The sequence below is a fragment of the Anopheles merus genome, chromosome 2R (assembly GCF_017562075.2).
Source record: "Anopheles merus strain MAF chromosome 2R, AmerM5.1, whole genome shotgun sequence".
Taxonomy (NCBI): domain Eukaryota; kingdom Metazoa; phylum Arthropoda; class Insecta; order Diptera; family Culicidae; genus Anopheles; species Anopheles merus.
The window spans coordinates 37,503,096-37,524,403 of NC_054082.1; the positions used below are offsets into that span (position 1 = coordinate 37,503,096).

Genomic DNA, 21,308 nt, shown 5'->3' on the forward strand with positions numbered 1-21,308 from the left:
TTGCTTTATTGGGCTGTAATTTTCTTAAATATGACTACACAGCACCAAAACACATTTATTAACCAAAACTCAAACAATTCGCATATGAGCTACCTCTACCATGGGCTGAAAATGTGATATGTGTGTTTTTCCAATTTTGTTTGGTCTACGGTTTTAGCTCTCAAGCAGAAATTGTATCACATGGCGCGTCGTCACCTTCCGGAAGTGTCCAAGTGGTGCTAAGTCGGTGCTTAGTATTGGATGAAACCTTACAGACGAACAAGAGACGAAGTTTGAAGTATCTCTTTCTTGGTTTACTCGACTAAGCTTGACTAGAAGATTTGCTACAAGCACCGAGCCCACTTTGAAGCGAACTGCAAAACTAAGGCACAATTGTCCAGGGATATCGTTGGCTACCGCATCTGCTAGGCAGTGGTAGCTCTAACGCCCTGTAGTTTGAGATTTAGTTACAAGGTTTTTTTTTGCAACAAATTCTGTAGTAACAGAAACCTCCTACCAGCTACTACAAATATGTCACCCTGTTTGAAAGCCCATCGGCTCATTAACTTGGGTGCATTGCTGATTGACAAATAATTCTGACAATCGCTGATGATCATCCCAGTACGCAAAACTGAACCCCACGCCACGATTGATTGATGAGGAATCGATTGCCCTCTCACCTCTCAGCGCTGCATGTACTCCCCTGCGACCTGCTTGGGCTGCAGGAGTGCAGGTGCAGCATAAAAGTGCAACGGCAACCAGTGCACTGGCAGCATTGAGCTCGATTGCGTTGCAAGATCTTGAGTGCTGACGGGTGCACAATTTTCCGATCCGGTTGTTGATGTTTGACAAATGACACCCATAACATGCTCGCGTACTCATGTACATTTACCTTCACCAGCAACTGCCCGCAGCATTTCGTTGATTTGGTTTGGTGAGCGGGAGCTCTGCGGGGTGTATTTCCGCTGCATGTTTTAAATCGCGTGTGTATCATTTTTAGAGTCCGCTTTTTTGTTTAAAGCAGATTCGTCGAGTGGACGGTTTTACATGCTGCTTTATGATTTGCTTCGCTTAAAGACACTACTCTATGTGTGGGGTGAGCATTTATGAAACATATGCAAGGCTTGCCAGTCTAATTTGTCTTGCTGAGGCACGGACAGTGCGGTATGGATCGGATCGAATTTGGCTGCATTGGAAAGAACATAAATAATGGGTGAGGGACTACTCAATCTATGCACTTTCCCGTTGATTGACGGTTTGCGGTTTGTGGTTTGTGAACTCACCTTTGAACCAGATATCATTGCGGGTGTGTATTGTGTGGGGTGATAGTGGACGAGATATTTTATATTCGTTGAATGGCGTTGAACGTTTAAATGTTGGATTTAAAGTCGTGAAAAGAGGAAGCGAGACAATGGAAAAGGAAAATGAAACGAAATAAAAGCTCTCTCATTATGTGTTATCATAGTTCCTTAAATTTTTTTATAGATCGTCTGTGTGGAATTGTCGAGGAACGATGATTAAGGTTGTATTGATAGATTTTTTTTCAAAAAAAAATAACATTAAGATACTTCAAATTTTTAAGCACACCCGATGACGCATTGGACTGGATTCGATTATATCTGCAACGTCCAAGCACATTCAGTATAAGGTGAATTATACATATTTTATATAGATTATTAAATCCATTATTTTTCGTTAGGTTTCGCTACGCTTGTCATAAGCATCTGATGATAAAAAAAACCCCAAGATTTAACGATCCCCTTCATGCTACCTTTATTTAAACTTTAATACAATCATACAAATTGGCTTATCCTTATTAATTGAGTATATTGTTCTTAAATAGAGACTGTACAAAATAAAAAGACTATTCTTTTGCACAAGTTTAACACAAAGATTCGTTTTATTTTTGTTAAGGGTTAATTATCTAAGTCAAACGGAAAAGTGTCAAACAAAACCACTCTACACTAACGGAAACAAAATCGGTATTATACAAACCTGTTAGTGTTTTCTCATAATAGAACATCAGCATTTTTGACACTGTTTTTTATCACTCGAGTCGCATAATTGACCCTAAAATTTCGAATTGTTTGGAATGGGTTTGTTTAATACTTTTCCGTTTGACTCACATAAGCTGCCCTTTAGTGTTGCGAATATTGTTTAACCAAAAAATGCTGCAAGCAAGGACATTATTTTTAGACCAAAACTTTCTGCCAAAAGTTCATCATTACCTAGGTGACGCATTGATATGTTGGATTGTACCGATCGTCGTCTCTCTTGGGCACACTGCTCCATCACACATTCTGCAAGGGAGAGAGAGGAAACGATAGAGGGAGAGAGTAAACAGCAACACAGAAATCAATGCAACGAAAGTTATCCTCTGCACGATCCCACTCCCTAGCAGGATGCCGGAAAAGCAAAATGCAAACAGTACGCTTGTACCCACCGTTACACCCGTCGGGGCCAAACGTTACGCCAAGAGGAATAAATCAACCCACCGGTCGCTGTGGCTACCGATGCGAACCTTCAGCCAACTGCCCCAACAAATGGCCCAGGGTGACAGCGAGCGGGGTGACAGTGACTTCATCCTCACACGCGCTAGAAAATGTGGATCCTGGCGTTGACGGCGTTGCACCAGGGCCAGCCACTATTTAACCTTTGCTTTTGTCTTTGCCTACCTACTTACCGCCAGCGGACAAAGGAGCTGGAAGCGTTTAGGAGGTTGCATACGTAACAACACAAAAATGTCTTTCTGCGCAACCAAATGCAGCAAAATGAAGCATGTTCACAAAGTGATCGATTTAGTGATTTGAGTTAGGAAATGTTTGTTAACTTGGAACTTGGTTTGGAAAAAAAAACACAAATTTGCAAAAAAAGCGACAAACAATCCTCACAAGCCAATCCACTTGCACGGTACAAAGTAGCTTTAAAAACTAAGGAAAATATCTTATGACTCATGGAACAAAAACAACAACATTCCACCAATATGGTACGTACGGTAATGGTGGCGCAGGGTTATTAAAACTAAGCGACCATAAACATGTACAAACCGGCAACTTCCTGAACAGTAAATCCCAAACCCTTCTGACCACACGCGCGAGGCCTTACCTTATTTGATGGTAATGAACTTCAGGCAAAGATGCAAATGCAGTTTGTTAGCTTAGGCCGTTGAATCACTGACAGAAATGGAATGGCTCTTTGGTGTCGTGCTGGGTATTGGGAGGGGCACCCTGACATTGGTGAAAGATTATATTTATTGCGTTTTAGTTGGTCATTAGAATGGGTGATCGATAGACGTTTGTTAGCAATTATTACTAACTTGTACAGTGTACTGAAATGCAAGCAAAAATGCCATCAGACGGAAATATGCAAATATTTTATACAAAAATCTTGCCAAAACATCAAACAAGCGCATCGATGATGAGCAGTAGTATTATGAGCTGTTTCTTTACATAGTGTGGTCTTGTTACCTGGAATCCTCCAATGCGTAACTCTATCTACTCGTGCCGGTGTATGTGGTACATCGAAAGTCCTCCCGAACCCGTGCGTCATATCCGTGTTGTCGTTTGATGTCGAAAATGGCCACCGGCAAAACCAATCGCTCGTCCAATCCAGTTCAATCATAATCGCGAAAAAAAAGCAGCAGCAACAACAAACAAACCCCCACCCTCACCGGGAGCCTTGCCGAATGCCGTGCGCAATGCGACTCGATATTATTGTGTGCATAAGGAAATTAAACGATTCCTACGCTACGAATGAATGTGCATAAATTGCACTGCATCGGGTGGATCCAGCCTGCGCCGGGAGAGCGAAAGAAAGTGATGTAGCACAGAAGGGGGCTGTGGGGTATTTGGAACAGTTTGGCCTGCGTTGCATATAGTGTCTCCTGCTGCTGCTGGTGATGATGCTGCAATTTGTGCAATATAAAATCGGATCCGATTTACGATTCGAGCGAAACGATTCCAATGATAAATGAATTCTGCCCGTGGTTGTGTCGTTTTCAAGGGCTTACCAAACCTTCCCCAATATTGCCGTATGTTGATCTTGCCCACGTGTGTTGACACAGTGCAGCAATTGCACTACTGCTGCTGCTGGGTTTGTTTTGATTGCTGAAACGACCGCATCTGCAGCGCTTGGGCCCCGTGCAGTGTGCGCTGCAAAAACATAGAATCAGTTTTGCTGTTTCAAGATTGATGCCGGTGCCCTTTCCAGGCCCAAATAGAAGCGGCAGCTTCTTCCGTCTGCACATTATAGAGATGCGTGCCAGCAAATAAAGTGCAGAGATTTGCGGGCAAAGGAGCAGCTCGACAGGAAGCATTTGCCCGGTGGGAGGGCAAAGCAAAAGACAAACGAACCGCAATTGCTGCGGCATTGTTTTTTTTTTTGTTCCTCCAAGTTTGTCCAAGAGGGCGAGGAGGCAGAGCAGTGGTACGCTCCCTCATGTGACCCACATTTAAATTGTGCGGGCGGACCGGCCCCCCCGATGCTTGGCTCTTGGCTGCGAGGATCGATGAGCTGGCCGAGCAGCGAATTCACCCCATTAGTCATCATCGCACTGCTACTGCAATGTTTATTTTTGCTGCTCGATGCAATTAGGCACAAAAAAGGGTCGATGCAACGCGACGGTGCTTACCGATGTGCTTTGCCAACGGGCGGTGCAGTGCAGCTTGGGCTGAACAATTTGTCATACCCAAGCGTACGACGGAGGCGTGCTTTAGATGAGGCGAAGGTGAATTGTGTTTATCGTGCCTTAGTTTAATGAATAATTTAGCATATGTTTAGCTGCAAGAGAGGTTTTGTACAAAATGCATCATCTTTCAGTTTACTTACAGTTCTCTGGTTTTAAAAAGAAGATATGTATATGTAAAAATTAGTCATTTTTATCGTTTTTGATGTGCTTGTCTAATGGACATTGGTTGTTTTGAATTATTGTTATGGAGATTAAGGATTGAAATAAAGAATTAGTTTCAGATTAGACCTCGTTGGGTGTACGTGTTTAAGGAAATGAAAAACAAATCGCTAGCGTCGTACTTCGATTACTTATTATTACGCACTGATAGTGAGTTAAGATTATTCAAATATGAAATTTAAACAAAGAATTAAAGCAACACGTTAGTAAATATCTAACATAACTAAAGTCGCTTAACGAAATGAAACTATTAAAAGATGCCAACTGAAGCGGGGTAGAATCTGTACCAAATCTGGTGTCCAAATTACCTTCGTTTTAACGCTCGAGGCGAAAACACCCAATGGCCCCAAATGGAAGGTGTATAAAACAAAACCGAGAGTGATGAAGGTTAGAGAGTTAGAATATCGTTAGCCTTGAACTCGAAGCCACCGTTGCACTCTCGCTGCCAGGCACCGCGGTTGCTGAAGTGGGCGGGCAAGTGGAAGAGAATTAAAAAAAAAAACACACACACACACAAGATGCAGCAGAGAGGATCACCCGAAGCTTCCCTTTTTGGTGCCCTCGACAACACACATTCCACACGTCCCTTGCAAACTGCAACGCGAACAAAACGCATCCGCCGAGTGGCAGCGGCGGTGGCGGCGGCAACAGTCTCCTTTAACCATTTTGCTGCCTTTGCTTCTCGCGGCTTCATCAGTGCGATCGCGATTGAGATCGGGTTGATGGGGAACAGGCAAAGAAAAGACACATATGTGAAAAGGCATACGAGGGAGAGAGAGAAAGAAAAAGAGAGAGAGAGAAAGAGGTCAGTGCAGAGCAGGTTAGCGCTTACGAAGAGCAGTGTCCTGTGATGGCAAGACGATGCACTTGACGTAGCCGTTGCTACCGTTCTTTTAGGTCCACTTAATCAAACAGCCACACACATGTCCGGGGTGTCCCGGCGGCACCTCTCGGGATGTAGCAGGCACTCGAGAATGTGTGTAGATCCCCTGATCGGTCGCTGACGGGGATTGCATTTCCGAGGGCGATGATGGGCCCTCTCCGGTGCGAATCACGAGCAACGGAAAAAGGAAAGGGAGCAGAAGAACGGGAGCACGGTCGCATAGCAACTGCACAAGTTAGTGGGTATGGTCTAATGCGAGGTGATACAGAGTGAGAAAGCGCAGTGAGCGAGAGGGTGAAGGAGAAAGCGATAACATAGCACACCTTGCACCTCCTGGGCCCCATCTAATGCCGTCAAGCGCGAGGAGGCATCCTGCTCATCTTTCACCCTTTAAATCAGGGACGTCAAACTTGCGAAAGTTTTGCATGCCGTACACACTAATGAACAGATTTGCCAAGATTAAACAAAAGTAAACAAATATTCGATTATTCGCTTCTTCTATCATTTAAGCCAGAAAGCTTAAATTTCAGCCTGTCAGTGCAACAATATTCATCAATTGGGATGCATCCATTCGACAAAAGGGATTTCAGCGCCATAAACGATTTCACCATTTGTGTACAAACAAAGATGCATTTTAAAAACATTTTTTTTCTGCGTGCTATGTATTATAATGCTTTTAATGTATTTAAAAGTATCGAGTCAAACTGTTTTTAAACCTTTTTTAATATTTTTGTTTCTGCGAAAAAAAAACAAAATCAATTATTCATGAGCTAACCTATGTTGAGCCTGCGACAAATCGACGTTTGTTTACTTTTGTTTTGCAAGCTGAAATAATTTAGGCTGAAATTAGCCGCAAATGTTTGGCATGTGGTTTTGTGTCCAATGTTGACATAATGTTTGCCTCTAATTGTCAAACTCCATACAAAACAGCTGGCTTGTATCAGAAAACTCCCCATTGCTAGATCCGCTACTGCTGTAGTTTTTCTTATATGAATAGGGACTGCATTTGTCTTATTCAATTATCATTTACACATTTTATCCTTACAGTTTCCTTAGGGAGTTTTTAAGCGATTCTGATAATTTTGGGACCCTTTCACTTTCTGCAACATAGAGTCTAGAATATGTCGCAAAATTATAAGGACCCATGAAAATCCTGGTACTTCTCTAGTTTTAAACCCATTTTATGTGAAGTCTTTTAGAGCTTTTTTCAACGTTTGATAGAATGTACTGTTTGTTACTTTTAATTTAATTGTTGGCATGCATAATTCCAGATATTGTGATGATTTAATGCATAGAATTACAAACGTAAACTAGTACACGGTATGATATTTAATACAAATTATTTACAAAGTCCGCCTAATAGTCAGTAGTAGATACATGTTAATAAATACCAAAAAACGGCAGAACATTTATGTTTAAAATGGATAAATCTAGTGTGGAAAAAAGGTTAAAAAAACATTCTTCTAAAAACCACTACATACTACTTCCGATCCCAATACTTTTCCCTGGTACGATCGCATCCCAGCACGAACGTAGTGTATCTTGGAGCGGGAGAATTTTAGGACGTGCTGAAATGGAAGTATGGACTACATTTTAGAATTTATAATGACTTATTCGCTGCCTGCCTGACGGCCCCCTGACGGCGATTCGGTGGTCGCTCTTTTGGGAATGCTTGCGGGCAACACCCACGGTGCGGTTCTGGTGAGCTTGCCAGTATATGTGTGTCTTTGTATGTGTGTGAGAGAGAGAACGTTTACGTGTGTGATTGTTGTGTTTTATTTTTCACTATATTTGATGCAACATCTCCCTGCCTCCCGATCGTGGTACAAGATGCAATCGAATGCATTTCGGTGGGATGCTGTTGGGAAGTATTGTGTGATGTGTATGTGTGTGTGTTTTCAGAGTTTGCGTGCCGTGTCTTCAGGATTGCGGACAGCACCAGCGTCAGGAGGGGGTGGTGGGTGAGCAACATGATCAGTTTAGTGGTTTCCTGCATCGCCTATACACACAGATACGGGGGCCATTTAGATCGTTCCCATGGCAGTGAAAATCGCACCAGAAAATCGAACGCCGCCGTAAACAAGTCTTCGGAAGATCAGAAGATCGGAAGATCGTCAAAAAAAAAAAAAAAGAGCTATCCACACACTCGGCAAATAAACGAAATAAAAGACTGAGCGGCTATTCACCTTTTTTGCTTGTTCAACATGTGGCAACATCATCGTCGTCGTCGTCTTCGTGGTCGGGAAGCCGATTAAGCAGAAGCATTCCCGTGGGGCGATCTTTTCGGTGCATCTTCCACCCCAGGTGAACCTAGTCTCATCGCATAAACGGCTGGATTGCCTGCCGGTGGCTGTTCTGCTTTAATTTGTTACCTTTTCTTCCACCCATCCGTGCACTTGTTGTTTTTTTGTTGGCAAGGGTTTGGTTTTTTTCTTTCCCTCTCTCTCTCTCTCTTATCAGCCTAATTCACAGCCGCCCACCCAGCGCGTACGGAAAGCAGGTTGAGAAGATCGGTTGATCGGCTGTTTTTGTTGGCTCTTCATGTACGATCGGCTGCGATAGCAAACGGTCCACTTCCCACCATTCCCAGCGGTTGGCGTATCGTACCGGTGTGGCGTTTCGTGTTTAGATTTCCGAAATTGTACGTTATCGTGACTGGTTTCTGGCGTGTTAGGTATTGGGAGCGTTGCTGAGAATTGCTTCAGTTTTGCTAAAAACAAACCCTTACTTTTGGCTCGTCTCAATACACATATTCAATATATGCCGATATTTACAGATGAAAACCGATGCATTGTATGTCGTTTAAAGATTAAGCAACTTTTATAAATCGTTTTCTCACCAAAACTATATAAATCATATAAATGATTGCATTTCTCTACTTCGATCTCGATTGTGTCTGTCTCCTCGAATGAAAGATTGGCTAAAATTGTCCATTTTACGGAGTAGATAATTGATTTGATGTGGATAGTGTTCGAAAATTGTAAGAATCATCTGTAAAATCCTACACGAAGGCACAGCAGAGTTAAACAACTAGATGTAGATTGTACACTTTGCAATCGAACCTAAATCGGTTTGAGTTTTGACCTGACATTCGGGTTCAATCTACCATTATTTGATAAACTATTTGGTCTCGAAGGTCTCGAAATAACAAAAATAGATGAATAGGTGTTTAATAACAAGTATTAATAATTGATATATTGAATCACGGAGCTAAAGAATCCCGAGAATTCAAATTTCTCCTTTGATTAAAACATGAAGTAAATCCAAGAAAAGTTTCAGAGAAAGGCCTAAAATAAGACTAAAATATACTGCTTCTTCTACTTGGCGTAACGTCCTACGTCCTACGCCTGCCTATACAGGCTTTCCAGACTTATACAGTACCACACAGCCGGATAGAGTCAGTGCTTGCTATGGAGGTACGGTCCATACGCGGTTTTAACCTATGATGGGAATATTGTTAAGATGTACGGGTTGATGACTGTATTACGATACCGCCACGACTAAAATATACAAAGGTTTTAATTAATATAAAAGTTTAGTGATACAAAAGTATTTGCAATCATCCAAATGGTAAACAGATCGCCCAATAGTTAAAATGAAGTAAACCTATAACCTCATTTGCTACAGTAACTTTCAAGTTTAAAATGGGTTAAATAAAAATATATTTAAATTATCGTTTCCTAACCAATTTAAAGATATAATTATCCCCCGTTGCACCACTCTCCCAACATTAGCCGTGACCTAGCGCCACTCATCATCCCCTAGGGAAGGGAAAGAAACAACCCACAACACGGGAATGTCCTCTTTTTTTTTTTGCTCGAGGCGGCTTTTCAGTTCTTTGCCGGACATTGGCTCCTTTTCCCTCCCCAGCGTCGGGTCCATCTTCACACGCACATACACACACACAAACCATATCACCAGAATGTCGGACATATCGGATAGCTGTCAAAATCGATCCGTAAACGTGTTTTGTCACACTCCGTGCCTCACTGCAGCAGCCACAGCAACAGCAGCAGAACCAACCACACAGCCGTCCGTATGCAGCAAACGGCCCCCAAAAAAAGCAACGCAAAAGCAGCAAGCCGACCGGCCGAAGCGTCATTTTTTGTGCGAAAAAATGCGCCTCGATACCATTTCGTTCGGATACACCGATGGGGGATGGGTTCGGTTTGGTTCTCCTCCTCAGCCACGACGAAACAGTGGAAAAACGCCGGTCGCCGGTAACCATCGTGTGGTTTTTCGTTCTTTCTTCTTGTTCTTTTTTGCTGTTCAATTTTTGGTGGGGAGAGAGTGCAGTTTCGAGCACGAGTGTTCGGTAGAAGTTGTTTAATCCTTACGGACCGAGGTCTTATCGGTGTACCCTGTCCACATGGGTTTGCTGGTCCTCCTGCTGGTCCTCCGCACGCTCCTCCAGCTGTCCAGCTAGTTATCGTATTGCAAATGTAATCTTTGGCAGGGAAATTTAACGGAACATTGACATCACCTCAACCGTAGCCGGCGGCGCCGAAAGGGCGATATCTTAAGCACTTGTTCATTTGCGGTGTGTTCCGTCCAGCCCGCCCCACCAAGCCCCTCTTTCCCCCAGCTTGTAACACACCGACGGCAATGGGTGCCGTTGTCCCCGAAGGTCCTGTGTGTCAGTAGGAGTATGTGTATGTGCGGTTGTTGTTGTTTTTTTTCGTTGTGGTTGCCGGTTTTTTGTTCATTTTGCCCTAAAATATGGTGCCATGGGCGCACGAGCGCACAATGGCGTTACGATGTGCCGGCCAGCGTTCGGTCGAGTGTGGTTAGCTTTTGACGGTGTCCAGAAGAAGCCAGATGAAATCAAACCCCTGTTTTGGTGGATCGCCGGACCAAGGGCCCAAGGAGGAAGTGAGAAAGGACCGCTGGTATCGGTGGTTAAGGCTGTGGTTGATCACCTATGAAGGCATTTTACAAAAAAGGGGTTGCTTCATTTTATTTTGAATGTTTTACATGTTTGTAATGACAGTGGTAGGATATTTACAGTCATTTCTATGCTTTACAACAACTGGCGTTAAATCACAGGACTTTGTAGCCTCATTAAATATTCCTTTTTATTGCCTCTCAATCTATATCGCTATATTTATTGTTCGTATTATTAGAATTGGTAATTGTTACGTACTCTCTTTTAGACTTATTAAATATAGGAAAATGTCAAACATTTCATACAAATTTCGAATTTCGATACTCTTTCTGCGCCATCTCCGGCAGCTCCCGCTTAACGACAGCAAGGAGTCGTTTGCTTGCATTGCCTGCTCCTTTCGCCCCGATCGATCGACCGGGGTCTTGGTCGCCAATACATCAGCAATACAAACGTGCGCGCAATAGGTGCAGGAAAGCGACGGCAAACGACGAAAGCGGCCTGAGAGGGAAGAAAATGGACGCAACCAAAACATAAAACCACAATCGCGCTCACCCGGGACCGCGAGACCTGTGAAGCAGGAGGCGCCGCACATTTAAATCAGACCGACATTCCTGGACGAGCTCGAACATGGCGTAAAGTGTTCCCGTACGACGTGTTACATACCATTCCCAAATGGGTGCAGTTTTTTTTTCTTTATTGGTTGCGGCACGTTAGATCCATCCTCTGGGTCGGAGAGGTAGGGATCTCGGTTCGATGATTGTGACACAACCGAGTGGGCCAGCATCATCGAAGGACTGGTGGAAGTGGCCAAAAAAATCGAACCTTGCACTACATACGCACTAACACAAATGCATAGGGAGAGGAAAAACGTACTAAAAAATTGACTCACGGCAACAGTATAACTCAAAACCCATCGTAACACAGAGCAGAGTGTTGGCTGAAGAAACCTTCCTTAATGCAAAACAGGCAGAAAAAGTGCATGCGTTTGTGTGTGTGTTTTTTTTGACATGAAGATAAACTGGGATAAATATACGATCAAATAGAAAGGTAGCTGAAGATCGGGAGGATCTCGCGGAGTACACCCAACTGGTATGTATTAGAGCGCCCGCACGTTGATGCACCGTCCGACAAACAATAATACATCCACCACCAATCCACAGCAAAACAAAACAAAAGATAGAGAGAGAGCGAGAGAGAGAGAGAGGGTGTGAAAGAGCGTTTGCAGAAAGCTCCATATCCCATCCATTTATGCACCACCGATGGGCAAATTTGCATGCCATCACAGCAACCTTTGATTTCCAGGAAACGAAACATGCGAATGATGCTGATGATGATGATGATGCATCTTGAGGTGGAGCCGACGACACGCAGCATCCTTCTCAGGACCGGAATGTTGCTATTGTGTTGCTGGGGCAACCACGGGGCTGGCGGGTGTGGAGCCGGGGGTATAGGAATGCGAATTGATGCGTTTATGTGCATATTTCTCTGACGTGCGTGCATTCATCGTAGGGCAAGCGGAATATGCATTTCGGTGCAAGCGCGCATCTTAGTGTTCCATGTTATTTAGGTGATCTTTTGGGGTGGCTTTTCTGTAGGAATTAGGATCTCAAATTATAATCATTGTTTTGAATGAGGAAAACATAAATAAATTGCAAAAAATTCTTTAATGGCTTTTACGTTAAGCAATTCGTCTTATTTTTGTTAAAGTGCATGTGACGATTGATTGAAAAGTTTTAACAAATACATGCACTAACTATTAAACAACCTTTTGCTGGCCACTGTTAAGCTTCAACATTAGATCCAACAGCGACACGTTCCCATCGGTCGTACTATTTCTATCATCCTGGCTGATGGAGCTGCTGTTGAACTGTGCGCTAAACTCCTTGTGAACCATCACATCCAGCATCAGCCGCCAATTGAACTGTAAGAGTTGGGTACAGGTTAGCAAATTCCACTCTCTTGATTGAGAATAATCACGATTGTCTTAATCTACCTTCCAGCCTAGTGCAAAGTTAAACCAGCTAGCGGCAACGGTGGTGAAAATTTGAACCAAAGCCAGCCAGTAGCGAACCATAGCAGGTTTGGGAATGTGGTTGGGAACGTCCCGACGTCCAAACACAAAAGGTTTGCTTTTTATGCAAAGCCCCACTCAGCTAAGCGATGACAGTAAACTATAACTTTTATTTGGGTGCATAACTGTTGACGGTTAAGTTTTGTGCTTGCAACGCATCACAGGTAATGCGCTACTACGCCCGCATAAGGCTCTAAAGGAGGTGAAGGTTAATTGGTTTTGCAACTGTGCCGCTCGTAAAAGTAACGCATTTACGCTCGCTGTGTGCATATGCACCGTACCAAAATGCATAATTCTATCCTATCCGGGCGCTCTAGCGAGTGCATCCCCGTAGTAAGCCCAAGCTATTTTTGATAGTAAAAAAAGGTGCCTGTTAACAGCGCCACAGCGACGATGGTGAACATACTCTATGGTTTCGGACAATGCAACAATGTTTTTTGCACCCCAAAAGCTGAAGCACCCCATGCAGATGCTGCACATAAATAGAGGATGCTTTCCACCGCAAACCGACCCGTTCGGTGCAAAGCGAGCTCGAACCGGTTAGCATTTAATTAAGTTATCATTTCATGAAACCCAATCTCCATTACCTCAATTAATGGGATCACGTTGTAATTTGCCACGGGGACATTTACATAACTACATCGAACGCCCCGCCCCGCAGGGCAAATTGATACGATGCTGTGCGGTCTTCAGGGCCAGCGGCACACGGGGGTAGCACCGTAGCAGTGGCACCACAGTCATGCACAAAACGTGTTGGGGCAACAGAAGGAAGCAAAGGAAACGCACCACGATTAATGGCACGAGAGCAAGCGCTGGGCCGGATTGTAGCTGCTATTAAACCCCGCAGCAAACTTCTTTTTCCGATGCGTTTCCACAGACGTCTTTCAGTTCCGTACCGAGCATGACGCGAAAGATGACGTACGATCATGAAGCCGTTCGGCCACAGGCCGAAGCCGACAAACTATTGATATACTAAGGTCTGCGCGTTGATCGTTTGCGGATGAGCGCAGGAGCTTGTGCGGCCGCATTCGACCGCACACACTGGCTTTGCCATATCACATTACGAACCGGCAGCGGAAGATGGTGGTAACAAAACGTATGTCATTTGCCACAACACACAGCCACACAACAGAGCAACCGAGACACATCTTCCACCCCTAACGAGGCTTTAATTGATAAACTCTGTTAATTTGTAATGAATGATAAAGACATACATTTCTGGCCGTACCGGGCCACGCGGTGCCACCGGGTCGGGTGAGCTGTAGGGGAAAGGATGCTGACACCGCCATCAACTGGATCTGGCTGGCTTGTACGGCTGATCGCATCGGAGGTAACCGCAGCAAAAAAAAATGAAGCGGCAAATGGTGGGGCGATCGATGCCAATGTAGGATTTCTTGCATCGATTGACATGCAAGCAGCACATTTATCACCGGTGGCTCTTCTTGCACGAACTGGTCGAACTGTGGAAGAAATGATACTCGTGGCCATAGAGTGGGTTCTTGCGTCGTGGTGTCAGTGGAACTGGTTTTCATTGGACTGGAGTTATTTTTTGCCATTTAAACCTTATATTAGAGCGCTAAGTGTACTACAAAACAGGATCTACTTCTTCGATGGGTGTACTAGTCTAACTTTCACGAGGATTTCAGGGCCGATTTTGAACTGAATTTCTGAATGCTGTATGAACGTAAATAATGTAATATTATTATTAAATAAGATTCTATTTTTTGACTACTATCATATTTAAATTATCTGTTGATCGTCGTTTCCATGCTGCATGCTGTTTATGATTGTCACACTTCCAACAACCGCAAGCATCTGGAGAATGATCATTTCATAAAAAAACACACATTTTCATAATCGTTTGAGCTTAATTTCATCCTAAAGTTGAATTAAAACAAGTATAATTTTGTACCAAACGTCAAATGAATGGTAACATATGCTTGCAATCGATGTTTTTTCGACGTTTTATAGTTTTAAATGATTTTTTCACTACTGCTGATCTGCTTGCATCTAATTCTAATCTCTAATTTATCTCGCTCGTTTTACACAATAATGACGCCCATATTCGTACCTATTTAGTAATATCCGTGTAAAACTATCCATTAATGCTATCAGACGGGTATCTTTACTACTCCAGGTGCTGATAACCATTTTGATTCTTTAATTTATTGTTAACTTTGATCGTCAGCGATCGGCAAAGTTGCAAACTTAAACTCAAAGATAGAAAGAACCTTTTCTTATACAAATTACTGAACATCTTTTAGTATGAAATTTCTTCGAACACCTTGAAACTTGATTATCATAACATGGAATGACCGACGAATCAATATGTACTAGCTCGTTGCCACATTCGAGGTAAAATTTCCCGTATGTAACACCAACATTGCTTCTACAAGACAATGAGATGAGCATTTGGGAGCAGAAATGATTATTTTTAATGCCTGATTGTTGTTTCTACGAGTACGACAGTTACATACTGCTCCTTTTTAAGAGTATTAAAAATTATCAAAGATCTTTTCCATGGGGATTTAGTTATTAATTTATCTGACATAGTATTACAGTCTATTCCCGAGTTACGCAGTTTGTGCATTCCCGAGGAATCCGTGTAACTCGAATATCCACGTATGTCGAATTTCGCGTTTTTCAGCCAAAATATAAATGATTGCTCGGTATTTTTTTTATTAAATTTAGTACTTTTATACTCTTAATCATTTATTTGATATGATTCGTGCAGAACATTCTGAAATTTTTGGCTTTTAAGTGGATGTATGTCAATGTTAATGTATTAGCAAAAATGCAATTTATACTGCATTGGATAATTCTTGAAACAAATTGCACTTATTTGACATTTGATCTATCAAATTACGAAAACCGCGTATCTCCGAATCCGCGTAAGTCGAGAACCGCGTAACTCGGGAACACACTGTGCTTGTTCATTAAGCATTTTGAGAGTTAGCAAATGCACGAAAAATTGATAATTTTTCAACCAAGTAGGCCTTTCTGCCTCACAAATAGTATCCTTTTACAATGTAATATATTTTATATATTTTTATAAAAAAATTTAAAAAAACTGCATACTCCTAACCCGCGGCTCTCGATCATTAAGTAAATGATTAGTGGCACTATACCTCAAAATGTTGCCGATCGCTAGTCTAAACTACAGCACACGCTCAGAGTGTTTATTTATCATAACAAAACCACGTTCTTAAAGTTAGAACAGCGCCTAATAAAGTCACTGGATGAAGTACGGCTTCAGGACAACATTCTTTGCACCATTTCATTTACATCGTTACACGGCGTACACGCGTTAAGCGCTCCGATCCGTCCAGCGCAAGCCGAGCCCCGTTCCCATTCCTCCCCCATGTGGCGCGTCACCATCGCTCAAGCATCCTGCTGGGCACACGTTAACCACGGGCACACGGGTTGCGCTTAACGTCGCATTTTATGTGCCGCGTGCGTTTTTGATATGATGAGAAGGCTGACGAGTTTTTTTGTTGTTTTGTTTCCTTTCGTTTTATTTGCTAGTTTATTTCATTTCTCTCGTTTTTTTGTGGTTGCTTCCTTCAATCTGCCTCCACGCGATCGTGGTGGCGATCGGTTTCGATGCGCAAGGCAATCCCCCCAACCAGGGGGTGCCGTTAGGTGCAATTGCAGATTTATTTATTCGTTTTTTGTGTGTGTGTGTTTTTTTTTATTACACTGTTCGTGCTGTTCAGCTTGGTAAGAGCCTTCTTCACGCGGTTCCACACTTGCCATTGGCTCCATTTTCGTACAGGTGTGTAATCGTCGCATTCCATGTCGGCACTTTGCCACCGTCATGATCGACTTGGTATGCGGGAAAACAGGGGCAGCGGGAGATAGGTAGAGGGAGAGGACGGCCGAGGACACCCGTTTGTAATGTGCGCTGGATACGGACAGGCAACGGAAAGGATGCTGAACAGCTTTATCGCTCAAGCGCTGGGTGATTAATGTGAGCAAAGTGCCCACGGGGCATGGTGGTGCGCATGGGGTACACCCGGTTGTACGGTGGTCATTGCTAGATAAATCGTGTTAGTTGGCGTTAATGTACACAATAACGAGGAGAAGCCCGTGTGAGCGTGAGCTGCTCGTGTGGCTTAAGATTAGATATCGAATGGGTATCGCTGCAGCAGCCAGTGCAGCAGAACCATTATCCGAATTGCTGCACGGCGCGATGAGATTCCTCTTACGTCTTAATCAACCCGCAATGAGCAATGCGCTGGACGGTTATGGCCACTTACTAGCAAACATCAAACAAAAAACATCGTGTTTTTGAACGGAGTGAACGTTAAGCAGCGTGTTTTTGGTTGTTCGATGCCGAGATATAATTACTGTTTTCCTGCCCCCTCGGTAGCCCTCGGTGTTTGGTCGGAAAGAAGCTGTCAATGTGCAAACACTGCAGCTGGACATTTGCTGGCTTGACACAGTGTGGTACACTGTTGCGCGGTAAGCTTCAGTGTCAGTGTTGCCAACGGAAATTAACTATTGGTAGTGTTGGTAGCGCCTCGAGCCATGGGACATGTCGTCGTGCAGTTTCTCATCAAAAACAAAATAGAATTAATGCTATGCGACCCTATTAATCTACTAAGCAAGGGGCAGTGATTTGCTCTGCATACAGGTTTACTACTACGCTTAGTAAGCTAATACATCCGCTTTAAAGTAACTCTAAGGCTAATAAAACGGTCCGCGGTACCGCTGGTAAATCAGTTAATCCTGTTTAATTTTCAGCTTCTTTTTTTCAATCTTTCAGCTCCTTACCGGCACAGTGCAGCATAATCCAAACCGTCGAGAGCTCGACTATCATCAAACTAGAGTACAGCTCAGCTTAATAATCAGCTTAATAATACTCTGCCAGTTTGCGATGGCTTAAAAATAAAAGTCAATAAACCTGCCTGCATCGTTTTGCGAGATAAACTCACGCACTGCAGAACACAGATCGCCGCACACGCCTAATTAAGGGAGCACTGAGTGGGTAATTAACCGGGCTTACTGGTTGACCATGCGCACGGTGTGATCGGTACTCAATCATTCGGTGTTTCAGTTCATTTTCTGCTAATCGTTTGGATTGTGATAAATGCTTAAAAAGATGGATAATTTCAAAGACACAAATATTGCAACTATGTCATCATAATCACGATCGTTATGATCAACATAATCACAAATATCTAGCACAGCGGATCATTCCGTCCCAAAAAGATGCGGTTACTTACTTATTGTGGAGTGAAAGAAAGAGATAAATCTTCCTTAAATTCGTTTATTTATTAAATAATTCCCAGAAGAAAGAGAATTATGGAAGTAAAAAATACCAAAGCACATTAAAACTAGTGGACCATATTTCGTTTTCACAACGACCAGCCCATTCCATGATGGCGCAAAGCGCACGAAACCGCTTAGAAAGCAGCAGCAGTGGTAGTTTCGGCATCGGCCGTCGACATGGACGCCATACCGTCGTTTCCATCGGCCATTGTCGTGTTGGCCGGCACGGTTGAACCTGCAGGAGCAGCAACAGCAGCAGCAGTAGTAGCTGCTGTAGTCACTTCCGTTGCTGCCGTTGTTACTGCGGCCGCAGTAGTGGATGGTGCAGCCGGTGCCGGTGCAGCAGTTGGCGAGCTAGCATCGTTCGGTTGCGCAGTACTGGAAGGCATCGGTGCCATCGCCATGCTGCTACAGTTGGGACAGTTGATTGTCAGTGTGCAGTTGTCGCACATTACGTTGATCGTGGCATGCTTTCCATTCACCTGGATCGGTTCTTCCGATTCACTTTCGCTGTCCGAGTCGAAGAAAATGGAGAAGATGTCGTCCTAACGAGGGAAAGGCGGGGTACAGCGGGTCGGATGTATGGGGATGGGAGCGACCGGATGGATAGTAAAACTTACCAGAAAATCTTCGAAAGCAGCAACCGGTGTCGATTGGTGGGCCACAAGCGAAAGCAGCAGTGTAAGCAACAGCAATCTCTCCGGATGCGCCATTCCAACACGAAAGACTTCAACAGAAGCGACGAACCTTTCCGGCCAGCCAAGTCACCGAATGCTCTCTGCAGCAGCACAATAAGTTACCGTTTGCTTATATCTGCTTGCACGATTGTGGCTTACTGGAACCGTATGTTACGCAAGGTTTTTTCTTATCATTATGTCGACGCATGTGTCGCCCATCCATTCGAGCAAAACGTCCTTGGCCAGCTTGGCCATGTCTAAAAACGACGGGTTCCCGTCTGCTTTGCTCGGTGCAATGCTGGATCGGGGACACTCGTTCTAACCGACGACGATGTAACCCTTTGACGATCATTTAGACACGTTTGCGAAAGCAATTGCGAAAGACTGAAGAATAACACCGGAACCTATAACCTGCACCCGATGGTGACACTGATAAGATGGTTGTTTAGAATGGCAGGTCGTAAAAAGGGAGCATGATGGCAACCGTAACGAATGTGCAGTGTGCACCCATCTTGGATGCAGTGGGGCGTGCAGCTGCATAAACAGCCCGGAACACTGCAGCGAATGAAGCAAGGTAGCGCATTATGCAAAGTGCGCGCCCTGCGTCCGGGGAGTAGCCGGACCTGTTCAAGGTCTATCGGGTGGCAAGCGCCACCGAAAGGTTGGCCGAAGTGAACACCCTTTGACGTAACCGGATTTACTGCCTTGTGTGATAGGATGGTAGCATGGCCTGCTTGGCCCCTACCTTCCGTGCGTTTGTGCTATCAAAGTAAACACTTGCATTGCACAGTACTTCGGCAAGGTGTTTAGTGCAGATGATGGTACAAATACAGTGCGTACCAACATTGTACCAACACTTAAATAGGTGAGTGTAAGCAAAAACATCATTTTATAAACGATAAGTTAAAATGGTTTTATTTTATAGCAACAAAACCATTGCATTAAATTGATTTATTTATTCCTTCTCGCCTAGAAACTAAACACAGTTCGATCAAGCACTGTTTGATCGTTCAAAAAGGAGCCTTACAAGATGTCTTGCACATTGATCTCCCTTCTTATCAGATCGGTCGGACAAGCGGGTCGGTGCGATCGTATCGCATCGGCCGATCGGCAAACAGTGGGTGTGTATGTGTGTGTGTGTGCGAGCAGTGGACCGTGTTGAGAAGGTTGTTTTAATTTAATTACCGTACAAATTATGGTACTTAAGATGCTCGACTCGATTTATCAAATCATGCAAACCATTATCATTTGGCACCGCGTGCTAATGGTGCTGTTAGATAATGGCCGAGTGTAACCGAGCCGAGAGGGCTGACGACGCGGCAAGCAGTATTATTATCCGCATGTACCTTAATGTCCAACCGACACACATAATGTCGATTATGTGGAGCTGCTGTTAGGGGACGGGGCCCCTTTCGGAGCGAGTGCACCGGCTTCCACTCGATGACGAGGCCGGTAAATAGCTATCGTTTGATTGATATGAACCATAAGTTCTTAACAAGCGCTCGTTTCCGAGCTGATGCGTCGTTGCTGCTTGCGCAGCTAACTGTTTGCCTTCCGGCGAGGAATGTACTGAAATTAGGTTTTAGGAGTGTTGCAAGCCTGTATAGAGAATGGTCCGTAGGCTCAAGCGAAGAAACAAAGCCGGGTGCATGAAGCAACAGTTTGGGTTACTCATTTGGGTTACTCAAATGAAGCAATCATATCAACGTATAATATTTCAACTAAAACATAATAGCGCTATAAATATTGCAAAAGTAAAGGGCAATACCTCGCATAACACTATAGCCAATATTATTTATGTCCTTTTAAATTAAAAAAGGACTATCAGGCTTCATTACTCTCGTTTTCTTCGCAAACCATTCATCGACCTCTTTTCTGTTTCCACACTTGCTTCGTCGAGCAGTTTGGAAGTAGTGAGCGATCGTTTGCGAATGGCAGTCGAGTGACTACTCTTTTATGGCCGCTCCCGGGAGTCTGTTGAGGATTTATTGAGCGGACAAGAATGTGCGGAATTTCCGACAAAAACAAAGTCGTTCAAAACAAATCGCAGTAAGTTCGCGGGAGATGGGGCAATGGTATTACAGAAATACGAAGAGCAAAACAAGCCAGTGTTTCTTAAACCAATGAGCGTTGTTGAGGGGTATTTGTTGATGGTAAAGCCTTTTTTCTGTTTGACTGCGAATAAGTTGTCCATCTGACAGCGTACTGAGTGACTGTGCGAAAATATAGTTGAAATTATATTTGGGCATTTTGCAGAATGTTGATGAACAACCTCTGCCTTCATAAATTGATCCATTTTGTGAGTTAATTTTCTTTTTTGGTCCTCAGGGGGCCCTTGCCCTTACACACAGTTAACTTTGTTTTAACACTTTCAAATCCATTACCGGTGCTGATCGAGATCTGGCAGCACGGAACGATCGCTGCACGCTGCTTCCGTACTGGCAGTGGCAGTCCGCCTTGTGTGTTGGTTGGTTCTCGTTCGCCGCTTTCCACTTCCATATTCGATGTGGACAACACAGACACACACACACACGTCCCGTAGGCCGCAGGATACAAAATTGGGCGTATCGGGTCAGGTGATTTCGGACAGCAAGTTGGTGGGAAAGTTGGCACACGGTTCATCGAACTGTCTC

At 43.9% G+C, this 21,308-nt stretch overlaps 1 protein-coding gene across 1 annotated transcript; it reads right to left on the minus strand.

The window, feature by feature from the left end:
• Positions 1–17,967: 17,967 nt before the first annotated feature.
• On the minus strand, positions 17,968–19,507 carry LOC121587984 (spore coat protein SP96-like). The gene is made up of 2 exons (XM_041905412.1): positions 18,619–19,507; positions 17,968–18,543 (listed from the first exon to the last, which is right to left on the minus strand). The coding sequence occupies exons 1-2, from the start codon at positions 18,709–18,711 to the stop codon at positions 18,133–18,135; spliced, it is 504 nt and encodes a 167-aa protein (XP_041761346.1). The 5' UTR covers positions 18,712–19,507; the 3' UTR covers positions 17,968–18,132.
• Between the last annotated feature and the right edge of the window lie 1,801 nt (positions 19,508–21,308).